Raw genomic sequence first — 19,400 nt, 5'->3', positions numbered from 1 at the left:
CAGGACCCTCGTCTGACCTCTGCCTGCGAAGGCGCAGTCTCACCCCAGTTGACAGAGTTTTGCTTGTTGGCTCTAATGAGCCGATCAAAAAGCTAAAAGCAGGAAAACGATCCTTTCCCAGAGTAAGGTTGTGAATCTGAGAGAGCAGATACCTGGACACCACCGGGCCCCTTCTACTGGTGAAGGGACTCTGCACAGTCCTAGCTAAAACCCGGCCATGTGGTTCTGTCTTAACTCCCTCCCTTGTGTCAGGACAGTGGGTCAGAAACATGACTCTGGAGAAGAAAACAATGGGGGACATATTTAAAGGACAAAGCATGAACTGTCAAAAAGGCAGAGGTGGAATTCTATTAAGCCATAAAAAGAATGAAATCCTGTCATTTGCAGCATGGATGGAACTGGTGACCATTAGGCTAAGTGAAATCAGCCAAGCACAGAGAGACAAATGTCATGTTTTCCCTCACATGGGGAGCTAAAACAGTGGATTTCATGGAGGGAGAGGGTAGAATGATAGAAACTAGAGGCTGGGAAGGGTGAGGGGGTGAAGAGAGGTTGTTGGTTAATGGGTACAAACATACAGTTAGAGAGGAGGAGTAAGTTCTAGTGTGTGATAGCACAGTAGGGTAACCATAGCTGACAACAATAGAGTGTATATTTCAAAATAGTTAGAAGAGAGGATTTGAAATGTTCTCAACACAAATAACGATAAATGTTCGAGGTGGTGGATATCCTAATCACCCTGATTTGATTGTTACACATTCTACACATGTATCAAAATATCACATGTACCCCAAAAATATGCGCCATTATGATGATATATCAATTAAAAAATTTTTCTAAAGGCAGGAGAAGGAAGGCCAGAAAGGGGTAAGGGTACCACAGAAGGCAAGAGTGCATGATCAGTGGGACAGACGGTGCCAACGGGCCCCTCGGGGAGACAGCTGAAAAGCCCTGTGAGCCTGGCGATCAGGAGGGCGGGGTGTCCTTTTCCAGAACCTTTCAGCAGAGTGATTAGGTTGGAGTCAAACTGCAGTGGGGGTAGAGAGAACAAAAAGGAAGAAAGCACAGACAGTCAGCTTAGACTATGCTTTGAAGAATGTGGTGGAGAAAAGTGGGTAAAAAAACAGTAACTAGAGGTTAACAGAAGTTGAGGACCAGTCAGGCTGAGGGACAGAAGTATTTCGCACATTTTCCTACTTTGTCCAAATCTGTACATTTACTATACTGGATGACATTTATTTAAAATTCCAAGTAATCACATATCTTCCTGATATTCAGTTTCTTTCATTAACCCTTTGATTCCTAGGCTATCTATTCCTGCCCTGCCCTGGAAACACACACGCGCACACACGCGCTCACATGCGCACGCACTCCCGGGCATACTCACGCACACATACTGCGACAACTATGTGAGTAACCAACCAGATCCCCTTGGGAAGAACAGTTGCTCGGGCTGGCCCGGCCTTAGATTCCAGACCACTAGGCACCCGGGACTGCAGGAGAGAGGAGGAGCCGGGCCTGGAACACTTGGGAGGAAAGGTCCAACTGCACAGGTGCTTGTTCAGACACGGGATTTCGATATAAAATTCTAGAAACGATGAAGGACACTTTATAAGGAGAGAAAGTCAACAATTTTTCTAATTTTATTTCTTGCTAAGATGAAAGCAGGGAATTGTGAAAACAGATGGCTTGGCAAATGCTGCCCTCAGCAGGGAGGGCGAGGCCCCAGCACGGGGACAAGGCTGAGAGCACAAGTGGCTGCAGGCTCCCTGGGCAGGCTGTCGTCTTCCTCTTCTTGGCTTTTACTTCCTGAGGAAAGCACAGGCTTCCAGGAGTGCTGTGGGACACAACAGAGCAGGAGACTCAGAAACTGATTTCTTTACTTTAAATCGACAAATCGATTTTTAAAATCAATAAATCAAGGACACTGAGACAGAGTTTTCTCTGCCACATTCACATTTCTGCACTTGCCTCCTCCTATCATTGCAGCCTTGGTGTCCGAGGGAGCACAGGTCTGGTCCTCGCCAGCCAGGGTGTCTCACTGCTCTGGTCTGAGGGACACAGCCACCCCACCCACTTGTCTCTAACTGAACCAAGGTCACACTCAAGTTCACAAGACATTGATAGTCCTCTAACTTCTTCTGGAATGTGAACGATTAGGATGTCATCTTCATGCAAATCTGTTTGCAGTAGTGTTCATCTACTCATTCACTCATTCATTCACAAATACTGGCTGAGCACCTGTTCTGTGTCAGTCACTGCGCTAAGTCCTGGGGACACAGCTGGACAGACAGGCCCTGCCCTCAAGAGGCATGCAGTCTGTGCAGTCCTGAGCTGGCTGCTCACAAGAACAGTCCTATAGCCGTATTTCTCAAAGTGGGGTCCTTAACCCGCATCAATATAGCTGTTGATCAGTATAGACCAGGGTTTCTCACCCTTGCCACTATTGACATTTGGGCCCTGATAATACTTCTTTATTGTGGGGGCCATGCTGTGCAGTGTTCAGCAGCATCCCTGGCCTCTGTCTACCGGATATCAGCAACACCACCTAAGTTGTGAGAATCGAAAGTGCTTCCAGGCATTGCCAAATGTCCTCTCAGAGGCAAAATTGGCCCTAGTTGAGAATCACTGATAAAGAGATTCCTGGCCCTATCCCCATCCCTGGACCAACAGCACCCCAATGCCCCCGGCCCTCTGGCTGAGGGATCAGGAGTATGAATCTGGATGATCACCGTGCACAGGGGAGTTGGTGCACACTGAATCTCAGAATTGTCACCGGGAGCCTTACAACACTCTGTGATATTTAAAGGATTAAATTATTATCAGTACTTTTTCCTGGCTAAGATATTTTTTCCTATATTTGAATTTTTGAGAATTCATATTCTCTATGATTGGTATCTATGGTAACTGTCTAGAAACCAAATTTTGTCATTTTTCAATGCACCTGTATATAGATCCATTTCATTTTACTGAATAAAATGGATTATCAGTTTCCAAAAACTTCATGACAGTCATTATCAGCATTATAAAAATTTAGCATATTACATACTGTTTTATTTTATTCTCTAATTCTTTCACCCTATCAATGAGATTATAATTTCCTGAAGTATAGAGATATTATATTGCCTTAACATTTTTATACCCATCTTCACTCCCAGAATGCTGTTTGACCCTCAAGCCTTGACCTTCCCGCCTGGTGGTTTCTCAGGGATGCTAACCGGGGTCTACTTACCGGAGGTTGAACATCGTTTCAGAGTAGCAACGGCTGTGACATACTGTGGTCCCAGATATTTTTCATATGTTGTTTTGCCATGGAGGTTGGCCAGACACTCAGTGTTGTCATTAAACAGAAGATTTTTGGTTTCAGACTGGAACAAGCAAAATTTGCCTGGGCAGTCAGATCCATTTCTTCCAAACTTAGCCTGAGTTGAAAGGACAGAAGGTAAGTGTGTAGCCAAGGAAACGAGGAGGGCTCATGAATTAGGGGAGGTCAGGGGTATTTCTTCCATCTAGGACCAGTCCTGGGAAAACCCAGGCAGGGCAAAAGGAGCTGAGTTCTGGAGTCATTCTGCCTTCTTGGCAGACTCTTGCCCTGCCAAATTCATGGTGGCAGGCCCACCCTGGGCAGTGCCCAAGCCCCACACCACTTCTGGTCTCACCTCCTGCCATCTTTCCTTCCTTCTCAATTGGTGACCTCTTCCCATAGGGTTTCTTATGGGTGACTAGGTGACAGCCAAGGATTTTTGAGATCTGCCCCCAAAAGTTGATTGCCTAGAACATTCTAAGATGCAGCTCTCCCAGAAAGGCAGACTGCATAGGAAAACCCAATTTCTGCCACTAACCAGGGAGGTCCCTCTGCCTCCCTCAGCCACAGTTCCTCCTCCATACCCAGGGCTCTCACCTGGGGAGCTGAGACAGCCAAACACCCCAGTGATGGCAGAGCTCCCCCCAGCATCAGTGAGTGTGCGCAATAAGGGCTCCATAAAGGCAGTTATTGTAGCCATTACTATTCCAGGGCCATTGTCTTTAACAGCAAACTTAGAGACATGATGTTGTAATATAAAATAGAAGTTCTAATAGAGAATCCAAGATCTTAAGGAAATTTTAGGATTTCCTTCAAATCACATTCACATAGCTCTAAATCTACAGAGCAGGTTGCTCTGGGTCTGTGGTTTCAGAGACCTTGCCTAGGACGTTGCTCAGTCAGCCCAGGGGCAGGGAAACACCACCAGAGTAAACCACCCTTGCCCAGGTCTGCAGGAGGGAGGCTCATTTGCCTGAAGAACAACAGGAAAGAGCAGGACACTGACAGTCCCTGAGCCAGATGGTGAGTGCACAAGCCCAGACGCATAGAGACTTAGGGCAGAAACTGAATCCCAGAAAGCCCAGAGTCAGAGCCTCTGTGGTTCTTGTTGAGACTCTGGGCAGCCCCACAGCATGGAGCAAACACTGTCACCACCAGTTCCAAGCAGAGGGACTAGAAAGAAAGGCCTGAGTGGGCTGGTTCACCTAGCTCTGTGATCTCCCCACCTAACAGGAGCCCACACAGTTAAGAAAGAGCCGGAGGCCCTGAAGGTCCACACCTGCTGTCTGAACAGCACTTGTCGAAGGCGTTCCACCTTATCTTTCCGAGATACCACAGCATGATTTGGGGCTATGGCCAGGTGGCAGCTCTGAGCTTCAGTCACAGGCTTCCGGGTGCCATCGAGGCAGAGCAGTTCAAAGTCCTCCAGCTTCAAATCCTTAGCCCATGCTTCGGTGTTCTTTCCTGGGGAGAGAAAGAAGGTGGCATCAGCCTTGCTTTCCTGCTTAGCCAAAGAGTCCTCTCTGAGTGGGTGTGGCCATCCCACTGGCCTCTCAAATGCACACGCTGGGGTTGTGGTGACGTGAGGGAGAGAAGGAAGCTTCGTCCTGCACAAGTTACATGAACTTCACATATATAAAACATTAGTGCTAATAACCAGAATCTACAAAGAACTGAAGCAAATCAGCAAGAAAAAAACAAACAACCCCATTAGAAAGTGGGCAAAAGACATGAACAGAAGCTTTCAAAAGATGATAGACAAATGGCCAATAAACATATGAAAAAATGCAAAATCAAAACAAATGAAAAATCACATTCACATAGCCCTAAATCTACAGAGCAAGTTGTTCTGGATTTGTGGTTTCAGAGGCCTTGCCTAGAACATTGCTCAGTAAGCCCATGTCCAGGAAACACCACCAGAGTAAACCACCCTTGCTGCAGGAGGGAGGCCCAGTCTCCTCCCTCATTTGCCTGAAGAACAACAGGAGGGAGCAGGACAGTAACAGTCTGTAATGTCAGCAGTCATCAGGGAAATGCAAATTAATGGCACTAATGTCAGTAATGTCACTAATCATCAGGGAAATGCAAATCAAAACAGTGAGAAATCATCTTACTCTGTTAGAATGGCTTTTGTTAAAAAGTCCAAAAACAATAGATACTGGCATGGATGCAGACAGAAAGGAACACTTACACACTGTTGGTGGGACTGCAGATTAGTTCAGTCCTATGGAAAACAGTATGGAGGTTCCTCAAAGAACTAAACGTAGACCTACCATTTGATCCAGCAATCCTATTACTGGGTATCCACCCAAAGGAAAAGAAGTCATTTTATCAAAAAGACACCTGCACTCAAATGTTTATTGCATCATAATTCACAGTCGCAAAGATGTGGAATCAATCCAAGTGCCCATCAATCCAGGAGTGGATTAACAAAATGTGGTATATATGTATGTCATGGAGTACTACTCAGCCATAAAAAAGAATGAATTAATGTTTTTTGCAACAATTTGGATGGAACTGGAGACCATTATCCTAAGTGAAGTATCTAAAGAATGGAAAAACAAATACCACATATACTCACTATTAAATTGGAACTAATGGATTAGCACAGAGGGAAGTAAAACTCAGTGAATCAAATGGGGGAGGAGATGGGCAAAAACCTACCTAACCGATACAATGAATACTATTTAGGTGATGGGCACACTTACAGCTGTGACTCAAGCATTACAAAGACGATCCATGTAACCAAAAACATTTGTATCCCCTTAATATTTTGAAATTAAAAAAAATGAGTGCTGTGTCCATACAGTAGAATATTATTCAGCAATAAAAGGGGGTTAAGTGCTGATACATGCCACAGTATGGATGAACCTCGAAAACATGATGCTAAGTGAAAGAAGAAGCCTCACAAAAGACCACATATTGTATGAGTCCATTTATGTAAAATGTTCAGAACAGGCAAACTTACAGAGACAGAAGGTGAACTGATGGTTGCCAGCACTTAAGGGGGCAGAAGGGCAGGGGAGAGTGACTGCCTATAGGTGAGGGGGTTTCTTTATGGGGGGACATGAGCATTCTAGAGTTGGACTGTGATTGTACGATCTGTGAACGTGCTCAGATCATTGAGTTGTACACTCTGAATGGTGGATTTTATAGGAAGTGAATTCTATCCCAATAAAGCTGTTAAAAGTTCTCCTTTAATGTTTTAAAAAAGAAAACCCTCTACCTATGCCATAGTTTCCAGTGAATTCTAGAAAAAGAATAGCTGGTTTATATTCAAGGAGAAATTGTTTTCTCCCTTCTTTCATATTCAAATGCTCTTAGTGCAACCAGAGAAAGGACAGGAACCTCTATGGCTTTATCAAATATGTTTCATTGATTCCAATAAAATACAGTTGTAAAGTATCAGAGAACCTTAAAATTAAATTTGACATCCGTCAGTTCCCTGGAGATTGCTTGGATTGAAGGGTTCATAGATTGTAAATGTAATTGTATGCATGTCTATGTGTGTGCAAATACAGGTGCACGGCTCAGCCTCTGCTTTCTCTGCTCTCTCCCCATGAGAAAACATTCTCTCAGGTTCCTCTATTTGATATTGAAATAATTTTAAATGTGTATGTCTGGCTTTAATCCCTGTCCTGAGCACCATGAGGAGGGACGGGAGGAGAAGGGAGAAGTGGCTGTGACTGCAGAGGTCACTGAAGGAGCGAGGCAGAAAGCGGAGGCAGTTCTTTCTCAGGGAACAAGACAGCCAGCCATCTGCCGAGGTAGAGGGGTGGGGGTGCCGGGCGCGGCCTACAGAGAGGGATTCAGCTTGGAAGGTAGCAAATGGCTGAGAAGTCTTGAATTTGGTCATTAGTTTTTTCATCTCGAGATCAGAAGAGAGAATGATTGTTCAAACACTGGCTGGTAGATCATCTTCTGTCATCTGCAACCGCCTGTGATTTTGTCCCCACTAACTCCCAAGGAGTTTGCAGATTGAGGGCTCACATGGGGCAGAATGATGCTCTCTACTTCCTTTTTTAAAAAGGGAAACTTTACTGGAGTACGTTCAGTTTCTTAGTATCATCCACGCTGTTTCCCATAGGCACGTGCGATCTGGTGCAGGGAGATGGTGTGTTTCTGCGGTTGACTAGACAAAGCCAGGGAGACATTTGCTACTGAGTATGACTAGTGTCTATGTGTGTGTTGTGTGTGTGCGTTCTGTTTTCAAATCAACGTGATGCCTACAGATGTTACCATGTTGCCTGCTGTGGTAAAGAATCTTGGAATTCTTTTGATCAAAAGTCCGGAAAATGTTATAACAACTCCCAACTGCAAATATGAATACTAAGATGTGTTACGATGCCAAAGACTCTACTTTCAAGGAGAAAAGGAAACATCTTCACCTACCATCAGTGTTCTGCAAGATAGTTACATCTTTCAAAAATGCAACGTCTCCAGCGTTCTCAGCCAGGCACCTAGAATGTTCCAGAAAATAAACACATCACTAGAGAAGAGAAACTATTAGGATTTTCATAAATATTTGTGATCTACATTCCAAAAAAATGGAAACATGGACATAAACATGCAAAAGATGAAGACAAATATTTCCAGGAACTTCTGGTTTAAAATGACAGATTGAACACATTTGTGGGACTTCTCTCCTTCTAAAGTGCCAATAAGATGATATTATTAAGATTTTTTAAAAGCCATAAACCCATAAAAGAGAGTGAGAGAATAATGACAATGTTTGGAAGTTACAGAGCAAATGGATAAGCAGTGACTGACCCAACAGAGCAAAGAAAGACGGAACTTAAGTTGGAAGTGAAAGACGTTCAGAAGAAAGTGGATGTGCATCGCAGAACTCCACAAAGGCTCAGCAATGAGAGGTGCTAGGCACTATTAAACATGGCTGGGAACAGGAAGAATGGGCAGAGCCTATATACGATGCAGCTCAGGAACCCTAATATCCCAAGCAGCTAGGAGATTGCTCCTCCCTCCCTCTGGCAGAAGAGTGAAGGTTTGTTCACTGGGGAGGCTGAACCTGAGCAACACTGTGGGCTAGAGAATCAAATACAGCTGAGGGAAGAGGTGCAACACTAAAAACAAAATGGAATGAAAAATCTATATCCTGGAAAGTTAAATCACAGCCACTTTTCCCCAGTCAGCTTCCAGAAAGCTGCCTGTTAAGGTTATATCTCCCAAGAAGCAGACATCAGGATTTTTTCTCTGGGGAATATGTTCAACTCAAGAAAAACACCTATAGATTCCTATATTTGGACATCCACAGTGAAATGACACAAACCAATTGCTCTACAGTGAGGCTCAGTACTCACAAAAGCTTGGCAACTGACACAGAGTTAACAGTCAGCTCTTAAAGTTCTTTAAGGCTCTGTAAAGTTTAAAGAGAAATCAGAGAAAATAGAAGGATGGAAATTATAAAAAAATAATGAAATAAAATTTCACAGACTAGAATAACTTGAGTTTGCAGGTGAAGAAAGCCCATCAAGTGCCCAATCCAATGAATTAAGAGTCCCGTAAAAAAATATTATTATAAAGTTTTAGAACACTGGAGATAAAAAATGGCTCAAAAAGTTTTTGAGAAGAAAGTTGTGTATGAAGAATCAGGAAGCAAAAATGGCATCGGATTTCTCAACAACTCTAGAAACTAGAAGACAATGGATGAATGTTTTTAAATGTTTGAATTTGCTATATTTTCCATGCTACATTCTGGATAATTTTTTTCACTTATCTTTCATGTCACTAATTTACTTTTTAACTGTCTAATCTGCTACACTGGTCAGTTGCATAGTTAATTTCAATTGCTATGGGTTTCTTCCTTCCTAAAAGTTCTATTTATTTCTTTTTAAAAATATTAACTTGCTTTTTCTGTTGGATTTTGCTTCTGGCAACTTTTTTCTCCTGTGTATTTGTTAATATTATTATAATTACTTTTAACTGTGTACTGCTCATTGTCATTGAAAGAGTACTTTTGAGTAGTCTTTGAAGACTAATCTGAAGATACTGTCTTCTAGACATGTTCACGGAGGGATCATTAAGTCTGGGACCACTTTAAAAAATATTTGTGAGTTGAGAATTTCCGGACCTAAGGGACACGAGTTTGAATTACAAATCCATGCAAGAATTGGTCCATGGTTTCAATTTCTCAGGGATGGTGCTCTTCCCTGTTTTCCTCAACACACAGGCAACTTAAAGACCCCTGGGATTGAGCACGGAAGTTACTAGAAGAGTTCACTCTTACCTTACAGGTGTATGTTAACCTCTTGGGATCAAGTTTGTCAGAATAGGTAAATGTCCTCAGGACAAAGTGGCTCCACTTAGCTCTCTGAATTCCTATTCTCCCTTAGATTTTAGTCTGATAATTCCTTATTGTCAGTTATTTAATGTTTTTAAGATGTGTACTGTGAATGCATGTGTGTGTGTATTAATCCAACATTTTCACTTGTTTTTAGCAGGCAAGTTGCTCAAAATAGCCTAATGCTGCCATTTCCCAGATATAGAAATCCTATCAAAATTCCTAACTAAAATCTTTCCCAACCTAGACTTAGTTATCCATCCAAACTATAAATCGTTTCAAAGCTTCAGATGTGTTCAGACATGTAAATACTCAAAAAATAGGAACTCTCATTCACCCTTTCTCAAGGAGGTGCTGGGGGACATGTTCTGTCCCAACAAAACAAAGAAAGCTGAAGATGTGGGGTCTAGGAAACAGGCAACCTGACATGAAGTAAGGTCAAGGGAATCCCAGAATGATGGTCAGCAGGACCCACAAGACCACAGAAGTGCAGGAGGCCTGGAGGGCAGCCAACCCAGACTGGAGTGGGAGGATGGAGGCCTCAGGAGCGACAATTCCCAACAAACGATGAAACTCAGATGGTACCCAGGGGGTGTGTATACATGTGGTGAGGAGATTTACACCACTGGCAGAGAGTTTTGAGATGACAGTGTTTAAAAAAAAAAAAATAAGCAAGTAAAGAAAAAAAAAAAAAGAAGAAGACATCCATAAACTCCAGAGTAAACAAAAAGGTTGTACAATAGGGGAAATATAATCCTATTATACCACATGTTTCATATGAGAATAATGTTTACATATTCCTAATAAATGTAAGCACTGAATATGACATAATCTTATTGGGTGCTAAAGAGAGTTGACGTGGGGTGGAAGCAGCACAGGGAACAGTGTGAGGGGCTAGATCTTCTTCCGTAGTAGAAAGTTAGCAGAAAATAGCTGAAAGTTAAAAATTAAAAACCAGAGGTATAAGGATGCTAGTTAGAAATACAGGGGTGAATAAGACTTTGGGTTTCAGCTTTCAATTATTTTGCTATAAATTTCCCCAATCTAGATTCTAGATATAATTTGAACAACAGACAAAGTATAATGTTTAGCATAAATAGGAATACTAAAATGTAGCTGTTTTTGGTGAAATAATACCTTGCTGCAAGTCTGGAAAAAAAGAGGACCACATGATTCCTTTGGATTCTCACAAGATGAGTTTAAGGAATATTTTTCAGTGGAATCACGTCACAACTTTTCCATTCGCAAATCCTTAGCCCCTTAAAGATATTTTTGTACATTCACAAAAAACTTTTTTTTATTTTTTGGAGAATTTTTACAAGTCACTCCGAGTATAGCCAAAGCTACTTTTATATTATTCCATCATAAATTCAGGAGCAAAGGCTACTGAATTTATATTAAAAAATTCAAAGGCCATATTAGTTTGTCAGGTACATGACACCATCTGGTGATGCAATACACTCTTGGTGAATGGAGAAAAGGACTAAATGGTACCACTGAAAAGCAGCACCCAGAAGAATGAAACTGTAAAATGTGGGGTGTGGACAGTTTTTATGAATCACTAAGTGGTGCTAATCACTAAGCGAATTCTGAAAACTTATTTTTCATTTATTTTTCACTTCACTACTGGAGAATAACACTGCTATTCACTATTGTGCTTTCTTTTTGCCATTTCTAAGGTCAAAGTCAAAGAGAAAACTGAAAAACGTAAGACGTAATGGGGATCTAAGGGAGGGGAGAGAGTGGTGGCTATGGGAAAAAGAATTCTTGCCCGTAAAATTCAATTGTAGAAAGCACGTAGGACACCACATACTCCAGCCATTTGATTTGAGAATGAGGATAGGGAGGCCCACTGCGGTTGACTTGGCTCAAAGCCATGGGGAGGAGCATAGCAGAGCTGAAGTCAGACAGCCCCAGTGCCAGCCTCCACTCTCTGGGGTGGTGGGTGTGGTGGGGGAGGCCTCACTGGTGCTGCCCAGCATCAAACTCACAGGGTGACCCCGGCTCTGCTGTGTCAGGCCACATCTGACCCCTTAGAACTGCAGTGCCGACATGCTGGAGGATGAGGAGGCCCTGTCCTGATGGAGCTCAGTCACAGACTCACCTGAAGGCCCCGGTGTAGCCGTAGTATCTCTCATTGCTGTTGGGCACACACTTGTCCTCCCCCCTGTCGTTGCCGACACACAGAGCACAGAGACTGGATCTCGGGTCAGACCCAGGGGCGCAGCTTTCACTGAAGAATTCGTCTGGGCAGAAGGAACATGGGAAGTCAGCTCCTCTGACCTGAGTCAACGTAAATGGCTTTTGCCTAACAGGTGACGCAGCTTGTTTTCAGTTCATTATTTTGTCCAGGACACACAGAACACACTATCACAAAGTGACAGTCTACCACCAACACAGGCCCCACCAGAAATCAGAAGAGCTTCAGACTGTAGGCATTGACAGAAAACCCGACTGAGGCTGGGAACAAGAGCCGTGACTGCACAGAGGGTCCCATCATCACCGCCTTGAGCTGGGGACGCCGGTGGTGACCGTATGGCCATTAGCTGCAGAGCTGCTAGTTAGCTGCCTACTCCAGGATCTGCCTTCCCTTTTGCTCAGGAATGGAAACCCTACTTTTTCCCTGGGCACTTGGCCCTTTGGTGTAAAGACTAGACTCATCAGGTGCCCTGGGGCTGGTATAGCCATGTGGCCAGGAGGGTTAGATGTCAGCTTCTTGGGAACACCCTTAAAAGACAGTTGGCACATGCCTTTTGCCCTTCTCATTCCCATTCTTCATCCTGGTCCTGCATGTGGAATGCAGAGCAGGGACTGGATCTCCAACTGTGATGTGGGCCATGAGGTGACCTTGAGCATGGAAGCCACAGATGGCAGAACAGCCAGATGTTTGAAGCCCTGGTCCCGGACACCAAGCTGTCATTATACTAGCTCTGGACAACCCACCTCTGGACAACCCACCTCTGGACTTCACTTACATGATGAAGAAACTAACTTTTGTCTTGTTTAATTAAGCTTCTATAATTTCAGGGGTTTTCTGTTCCTTGCAGTTGAACCTAATCTGAATTAACCCATTATGAGATTTAACCCAAGAAAGAGGAAATACAGGTGACTAGAAAGCCTTGCCCTTGCCCCATGGAGCAAGTGCCACCCATCGTCAGGCTCCTGCCGCCTCTGCCGCTGGAAGAGCCACACTATGTGCCTCAGGAAAGGCTGGGGGCTCCCACCACATCCTGGCAGCTTCCCTACGGCTTGGAGGCTGCTGTGGGGCCAGTAAGAGCAGTGGTAGCATGCACCGCCGGTGAGGAGCAGAGCCGCGTGGAAGCCTGCCCAGCCAGCACCAAAACCCATTCACGGTGTAGCGGGGCCCCTGCTCTAGGAGATGCCTGCACAAGAGGGGGGCCGCGGTGAAAACATGCCACCCATTTCCATGTCACCAGGCCCATAGCAGGCAGGGAGGGCAGGGCTCATGCTGACCAAGGTGAGGGTGGAGTGTGGTAGAAAGAGAAGACCCAGAAGCAGGATGAGCCAGACCCTTGAGATCTTGTTCAGGTTATTTTGCAACGTGGAATAAGCAGTCACTTCTGTTCAGTAACTGAAGTCACCTTTCATGAGGCAGGCAGGTGCCTTTCCCCAAGTTGAGAAGCCAGGGCTATGATGAATTTAGATCTGGAGTTCCATGAGGTAAAAAAAATAAAAAATAAAAAAATTGCTCTTCTTGGAACCTGCATCCATTCTTAGGGTGCAGAGAAACAGGCAGGTATTCCAATCTTTTATCTTGGGGTGGGGTGGATGGAACATGGAAAGTGTTGCACAGGGAGCTTCCCAGTGAATCCAAGGCTGCAGGAGGCAGCCACAGGGAGAGCTTGCTTATGCCAGAAGAGACCTGTGAGCCACAATCAGCCTGCAAATCCCCTGTCCCCCTCCCTTCCTTAAGGTTCCACAGCACAATGTGCCTAGCCCTCCAGGATGGCCCACCCATGACACCCTCAGGACCCCTTACCAAATTTGCAGGAGTCTGTCTGGTTGAAGAGCAGGCCTATGGGGATGTTCCAGCCTGCAGTCCTGTCCACGGCGGTGTGGCAGGACTTCTTGCCTTTCAGAGAGTTCCAGGTGATGCCAGCATTTGATTTCCTAACCGCTGCCACAGCAAGATATCCTTGCACAACAGATGACAGAAGAGAAAGTCTTAACCTCCCAGAGACCTGGCATACGGATTCTAGTACAGCTATCTGCAACCCGGCCAAAATAGGTCAAGAAGCATCTCTAGGAAACAATTCCCCCAAGTAACTGGCCAATGTCAGGTAGACCAAAAGAGCATAAGCTGCTTCCCTATGTTAAGGTGAGACTGATCTGAGCTATGAAATAAAATCGTAAGTAAAGCTAATTCTTTAAGTGATTATAGGAGACTGTCCTCCACTGGCCACACAATGTCCCCGAGTTACAAACCAGCACTTCACCTTTAGATGTGGGCTACTAAAGCAACAAACACTGAGCAACAAGACTGACCCCAAAATTGCACAAGTCTCCAACTACAATATGCATCAGGCAAGATTAACTGCTGTGTGGATGCAGGAGAGGGTATCTCCAAGGACCGGCCTGAGCTGAGTGTGAACCAGCCCTGCACTGTGACAGGGTTAACGCGGTGGCCACCCTCCTCCTGACAGACACCCACTGAGGGCAAGTGCCGGGTCTCTTCCAAAGCTGAGTAAGCACCAGCTCTAGCGGGCAGGTGGTGGTGGGACATAGAGCACTGGATTTGGCACTAGAGACCCTGGTTCAAGGCCAGGCTCTGCCACAGTATTATCTAAGGCTATGCATGAGATCCTGGGCACCTGGCGACTCTCCAGGCCACTGTTTCCTCGTACATATAAAATGGGAAGCACCCCTCTTTCCACATGACCAGGACACAATGAGGAACCATATGAATGTTCTCTGCCAAGCATGAAGGTCAATATAAACATTAATTATAATTATTATTCCTCTATGAATTATTTGCATCTTTAAAAGTACCTATGGCTTCTGTGGCTGTAATTTTTTTCTGTGAGTAAAAGTTCCTGCCACCTCCTCCTCCAGCAACAAGAACTTAGCCTTGTCCCTGAAAGTGACTAATGCCAACTCACCTTCCACTGGTCTATCCACACAATCAAGGTTACTGCTTTTTTGGGGTTCTGAAAGAATAAAGGCAAGCAAGACATCATTAAACACTCAGATGTACTGAGAAGAAACAAACTTTTAAATCTCAACAATGGAGAATGAAATCCAAAGAGACTGTTCCACGAGTTCCATGTAGCGGAAATGTATATATGTGTCCACCAAAGACATGGACACGGATATTCAACAGCAGCACTGTTCACAACAGCACCAACTGGAAATGACCCAAATGCCCATGCACAGTCGAATAGCTACACAACTGTGGTAGACTCATACCATAGAATGCTATATAGCAACGAGATTGAACGGTCTACAGCTGCACATCTAGGTGGATGAATACCACTAGCGTGAAGCTGAGCAAGAGCAACCAGACATAAAAAGCATGTGCTTTACAACTCCTTTAGCATAAAGTTCAAAAACAGGCAGGAATGATCTGTGCCCTTAGAAGTCAGGAGAGTGGCTGCCCTTGCAAGAGTGACAGGAGGATATAGGGGACTTCTGAAATTTGCTGTGTCTCCATCACCTTCACAAGTGCATGGGGTATACAGTTGCTGCAGCGTGCTTTTCTGTGTGTATGCTATACTTCACTAAAATCTTTTTTAAAATTAAGAAAATGAAACCAATCTGTGCTTTGTCAGTTTTCAACACAATAGGCCCTATGGGTAACACAGCCCCTTTCATTTATTCTTTCTCCTGATTCTCCCATGTGAATGCATCCATCCATCTTACTGTCTTCACCTGGATCCACTGAGTGGGGTTACCACCCCCCACCCCCATGGTCCAGAGGGGATAAACCAGACAGGACACTAACTCCACTTACTGGAGTTCTCTGCCAGGACAGGCACCAAACCGCACTTGCCCGCAGTGTAGATATATCCTCCGTCCAAACTCATGGCATCAGCTTCTCCCTTCTGCAAAGACAGAGCAGCTCTCAGCACCACAGTAAGGCTGCTTCTTGTCCTACCTGTCTTTACAGCTCTCTGGGAGAATGGCTTTATGTCAGGCATCCCAGTGAAACCAGCCCCACCTGCCTTTTGTGCTGTCGATTCAACTGGAAAGACCAGGCACAGGTTGCACTAGCCCTGTGTCCCCAGAACAAAATCCTTTCTATGTCCCAGGCACTCTTGGGACAGCTTCCTGCCAGCCTCACTAACTGAAGACACAGGTGGAAACAGCTGGCCTTGGCTAATCTGAGCTCACTAAGACTACACTCAAAGCGCTACCCAGAAGTCGTCCAACAAAGGAGCAGAACTGGTTTGCCATCCGAATGAACGAGCCCTTGCTCCAACGCAGGAACACGGACTTGTAAGGACTGCAAAATTCCCTCTTTGGCCCAGTAATAATTTTTTTACAACTATATTAGAAATAATTGGAGATGTAACAAAGATTTGTCTTCAAGAACAGACATCACAGGGTTACTGATACTAGCAAAGTAAGGGGACAAAGAGGAATAGGGTCATGACTAAACTGAGCCACATCCACATAAGAGATACCCGGAAATCATTTTTTTAAACGTTTTCCAAGAGTAGGTATTCATGTGAAGGTTTTCCTGTTTAGTGAAAAGGGCTTAAAAACTGCGTAACTGATACAATGCAGGATCATGTCATGCATATCCGCAGGTGCACAGAGAAATCCTGGAATAGCAAATTACCGAAACTTTACCTGTGCGCCTTTGTGTGATCGGAAGTGCTTTTCTTGGTTTGGTGGTTTACTTATTTAGTTATTTAACATCATATCTTTCCATGTTTCCCAAATTACCTACAATAATTTTGAGTTGTTGTGATAACCAGAGGAGTGGAAAAGCCACGGTAAACTGCTTTTTCAACATAAACCCGCACCGTTAGCACTCCGCACGTGGGCGAGCCCAGGTCTCCAGGCGCTGCAGTGGCCTCGCAGGCGCCAGGCTTGGCTTAAACAGAGCCGGTGAGCCGGGTCTCCCAAGAAGCCCGTTCACCTCCCCCACCCCCGCCCCCGTGCCGAAGGCCCCTACCAGGACCAGCGCTATGCAGTCGTCCGTGCTGGGCGCCGAGGCGCAGGTCACGTCGCCGCCGCTCACGCTGCTCCACTGTCTGCACTTGTTCAGTTCCTGGTCGCCCACGGCGCACCACAAGACCCGCGCACGCCGGGCCTCCGCCTCCGCCTCGCCTGCAGGAAGGGACGACAGCGGGTGGCCGGGGCACCCGAAGCCTAGCCAGGTCGTCCACCTCCCCGGAGCCGGTTCCTGCTCAGACCCTCCCTCGGTCGGGAGCTGCGGGCCGTGTGTGGATGTGTGCGGACTCATGTCCTCTCCTCCGCTCTCAGCTCCCAGCCCTGTCCTCAGGCCGCTGGAGCGCCCTTCCTTCCTCATTTCCCTTCCTTTGGAGACCTTCCCTGGCTTCTGATCATCCATCAGTCCTTAGTGTAAGGACCTGCCTATTGTCTCTGTCTCTGGAGATACAAGTTCCATGACACAGAGATCAGTGGCAGCCCCAAGAGATGCCCTAGGGACCTTGAGCTCAGCCCTGACCTCCCCACCAAGTCTTTCACTGCTAGTAACTACAATGTATCCTCCTGGTTCACCCAGACTCCCACCTCAAGCCCCACTGTGGTGGCCCCAGCTAAGTTCAGGGCCCGGGCACAGGGAGGCATTCCATCAGGCTTCTGGATTCATCCCAGGAGGGGCCCTGGCTTTCTTGATTGATGTTCATATTTCTCACTTAATAGGAAGGAGGCAAGTTGATTTCTGTCAGGGCTGGGGAGTCTGATGGACACAGGGGCATAGGGAGGCATTGATCAGGTGACCAGGGCATTCTTTTGGAGACATCTCTCACAATTGCCCTGACTTGCTCAACAGAAAACACCTGCACCTGCATCAAAGCCACCATGATGAAGACCCCACAGTGGCCAAGAGACAGAGGAGTGACCGCTACAGAGCAGGGCCGCACTACTCTAAAGTAGGCAGCCTCACTCACACTCCCCACCCACACCAGGTGGCCTCAGGACCCTGCCTGGCCTTACTCACTTTCCCTCTGGTTCTGGATGGCAGTGAAGTACTCAAAGCCAAGGTACAGCTTAGCATCTATGCTCGAGGGAATCCTTGAAAACCCGATGGCAGAGTCCTTGAACAGCAGATCCTTCTTCCCAGGAGGGGAGCCAAAGAGCTGGAATGCCGATGATTTGTTCTTTCCAAACTTTTCCTAATTTAGAAAAAATAGAATTAATGGTGTTGATGGGAAATAGGTGGGAAACAAAAAATTGATGTTAAAAAAGAGTTATCTGGAACTTTTGGATGATTCTGAGAGAAGGAACTTTGATTGACATCCTCCAGCAGAGGGACTCATGCCATCCCTGAGACACAAGCTCAGCTATGGCTGACGCTTGGGAAAGTTGCCGGGGTCCAAGCACCTTAGGGTGCTGAGAATATTGCATCATCCGCCCCCTGCTTCTGCTCCAGCCATGTGGTACTGTCAGTGATGCTAGAGGGGTTTTGTGGCCTCTGCTATCCAGAGCACAGCCCGGGCAAGCAGCCTTATGCATTAGTGAGTGCTCCTTCAGCCAGGCTACAGAAGGACTTCTACAGTGGCAGAAGTTATGGAAGGAAGGAAGCTTGCCCCCAACCCCAATCCAAGCAGATGGGAGTCTGTGGGTGAGGATACCTGTGCTTGGCGGAGAAGCTCCCAGATAGCATCCTCCTTGCCGTCCACACTTCGTGCCACAACAGCATGAGAAGGGACCCTGGCCAAGTTGCACTCCAGGTACTTGTCCACGGACTTTCGGGTGTTGTCTGGGCAGAGCAGTTCATACTGGTCTCTTTCCGCCTTGTCTGGCAGGTCCTCTGGGGAAATGGGGAGGTGGAAGAGAGCCCAGATGGGCCAACTCCAAGCAGTAACCATGAGCTGTAGTTCCCCTTCTCCCCACAGAATTTTGAACTAGGGGAGACATCTTACACCATTGACTAAACTGAGAGTCAAAAGGCAATGAATGAATTGCTCCAGAACATTCGGCAAGGTAAAGCTAGTGCCCTAAAAGCCTCGGGGTGATCCTCTGACAAAATCACACAGGCCACCCTGGGATTCTGATGCAGCTGCTGCTTGGCAGGCCAAAGAGTCCCAACCAGACCCTATCTGTTTCCATGGTAACTCTAGAAAAGAGTCACTTTGTAGAGACAAGCCCAGGGCCTCCAAAGGGTGCTACCTTACCCACATCTCTGGAAAGAATAATAATGACAAAAATGTTAAGGCAGGAAATACAGTTGAGCCACTTTCCAACACCGAGTATGTCAAAAGAAGGGAAAAGAATGTTTTTATGAGTGAGTTGAGCCAAATTTGGAACTGTTTATTGATATCATATATAAATTGCTTCAGAATGTGTAAAGTGACAGAAACCTACCCAAGTCACTTTATGAGATTAGTACAACCTTGATGTCAAAATTAGAGAAAGAAGTATAGGAAGGAAGAATTAAGGGCCTATTTTACTTCAATGCAAAAATTAAAAATAACGTATTAGCTAACTTGATCTAACAGAATATTTAAAAAACTAATTGATCAGGATTAAAACTTATCAGTTTATTCATTTCACAAAAGAATGGTTGAATGTCAAAAAAGCTAAATTAATCCACCACATTAATGAATTAAAGGAGAATATCATGAGATAATCTTAATAGGTGCA

At 45.5% G+C, this 19,400-nt stretch overlaps 1 protein-coding gene across 1 annotated transcript in view; it reads right to left on the bottom strand.

Annotated features, from left to right (window-relative positions):
• Nucleotides 1-1,657: 1,657 nt before the first annotated feature.
• Nucleotides 1,658-19,400, bottom strand: part of LTF (lactotransferrin) — a 30,698-nt gene continuing 12,955 nt past the window's right edge. The window contains exons 7-17 of the mRNA XM_012638143.1: nucleotides 18,389-18,567; nucleotides 17,755-17,929; nucleotides 16,744-16,898; nucleotides 15,574-15,664; nucleotides 14,723-14,770; nucleotides 13,603-13,758; nucleotides 11,707-11,848; nucleotides 7,697-7,764; nucleotides 4,584-4,768; nucleotides 3,233-3,422; nucleotides 1,658-1,837 (exon numbers count right to left, since the gene is read on the bottom strand). Of these exons, the coding sequence (XP_012493597.1) occupies nucleotides 1,803-1,837; nucleotides 3,233-3,422; nucleotides 4,584-4,768; nucleotides 7,697-7,764; nucleotides 11,707-11,848; nucleotides 13,603-13,758; nucleotides 14,723-14,770; nucleotides 15,574-15,664; nucleotides 16,744-16,898; nucleotides 17,755-17,929; nucleotides 18,389-18,567 (1,424 nt within the window). The 3' untranslated portion in view covers nucleotides 1,658-1,802. The remainder of the gene's footprint in view (nucleotides 1,838-3,232; nucleotides 3,423-4,583; nucleotides 4,769-7,696; nucleotides 7,765-11,706; nucleotides 11,849-13,602; nucleotides 13,759-14,722; nucleotides 14,771-15,573; nucleotides 15,665-16,743; nucleotides 16,899-17,754; nucleotides 17,930-18,388; nucleotides 18,568-19,400) is intronic.

Source organism: Propithecus coquereli, unplaced genomic scaffold (assembly GCF_000956105.1).
Source record: "Propithecus coquereli isolate 6110/MARCELLA unplaced genomic scaffold, Pcoq_1.0 Scaffold1, whole genome shotgun sequence".
Classification (NCBI taxonomy): domain Eukaryota; kingdom Metazoa; phylum Chordata; class Mammalia; order Primates; family Indriidae; genus Propithecus; species Propithecus coquereli.
Note: the sequence above shows the minus strand (reverse complement) of the source record. Positions and strands in the feature narration are given on the sequence as shown.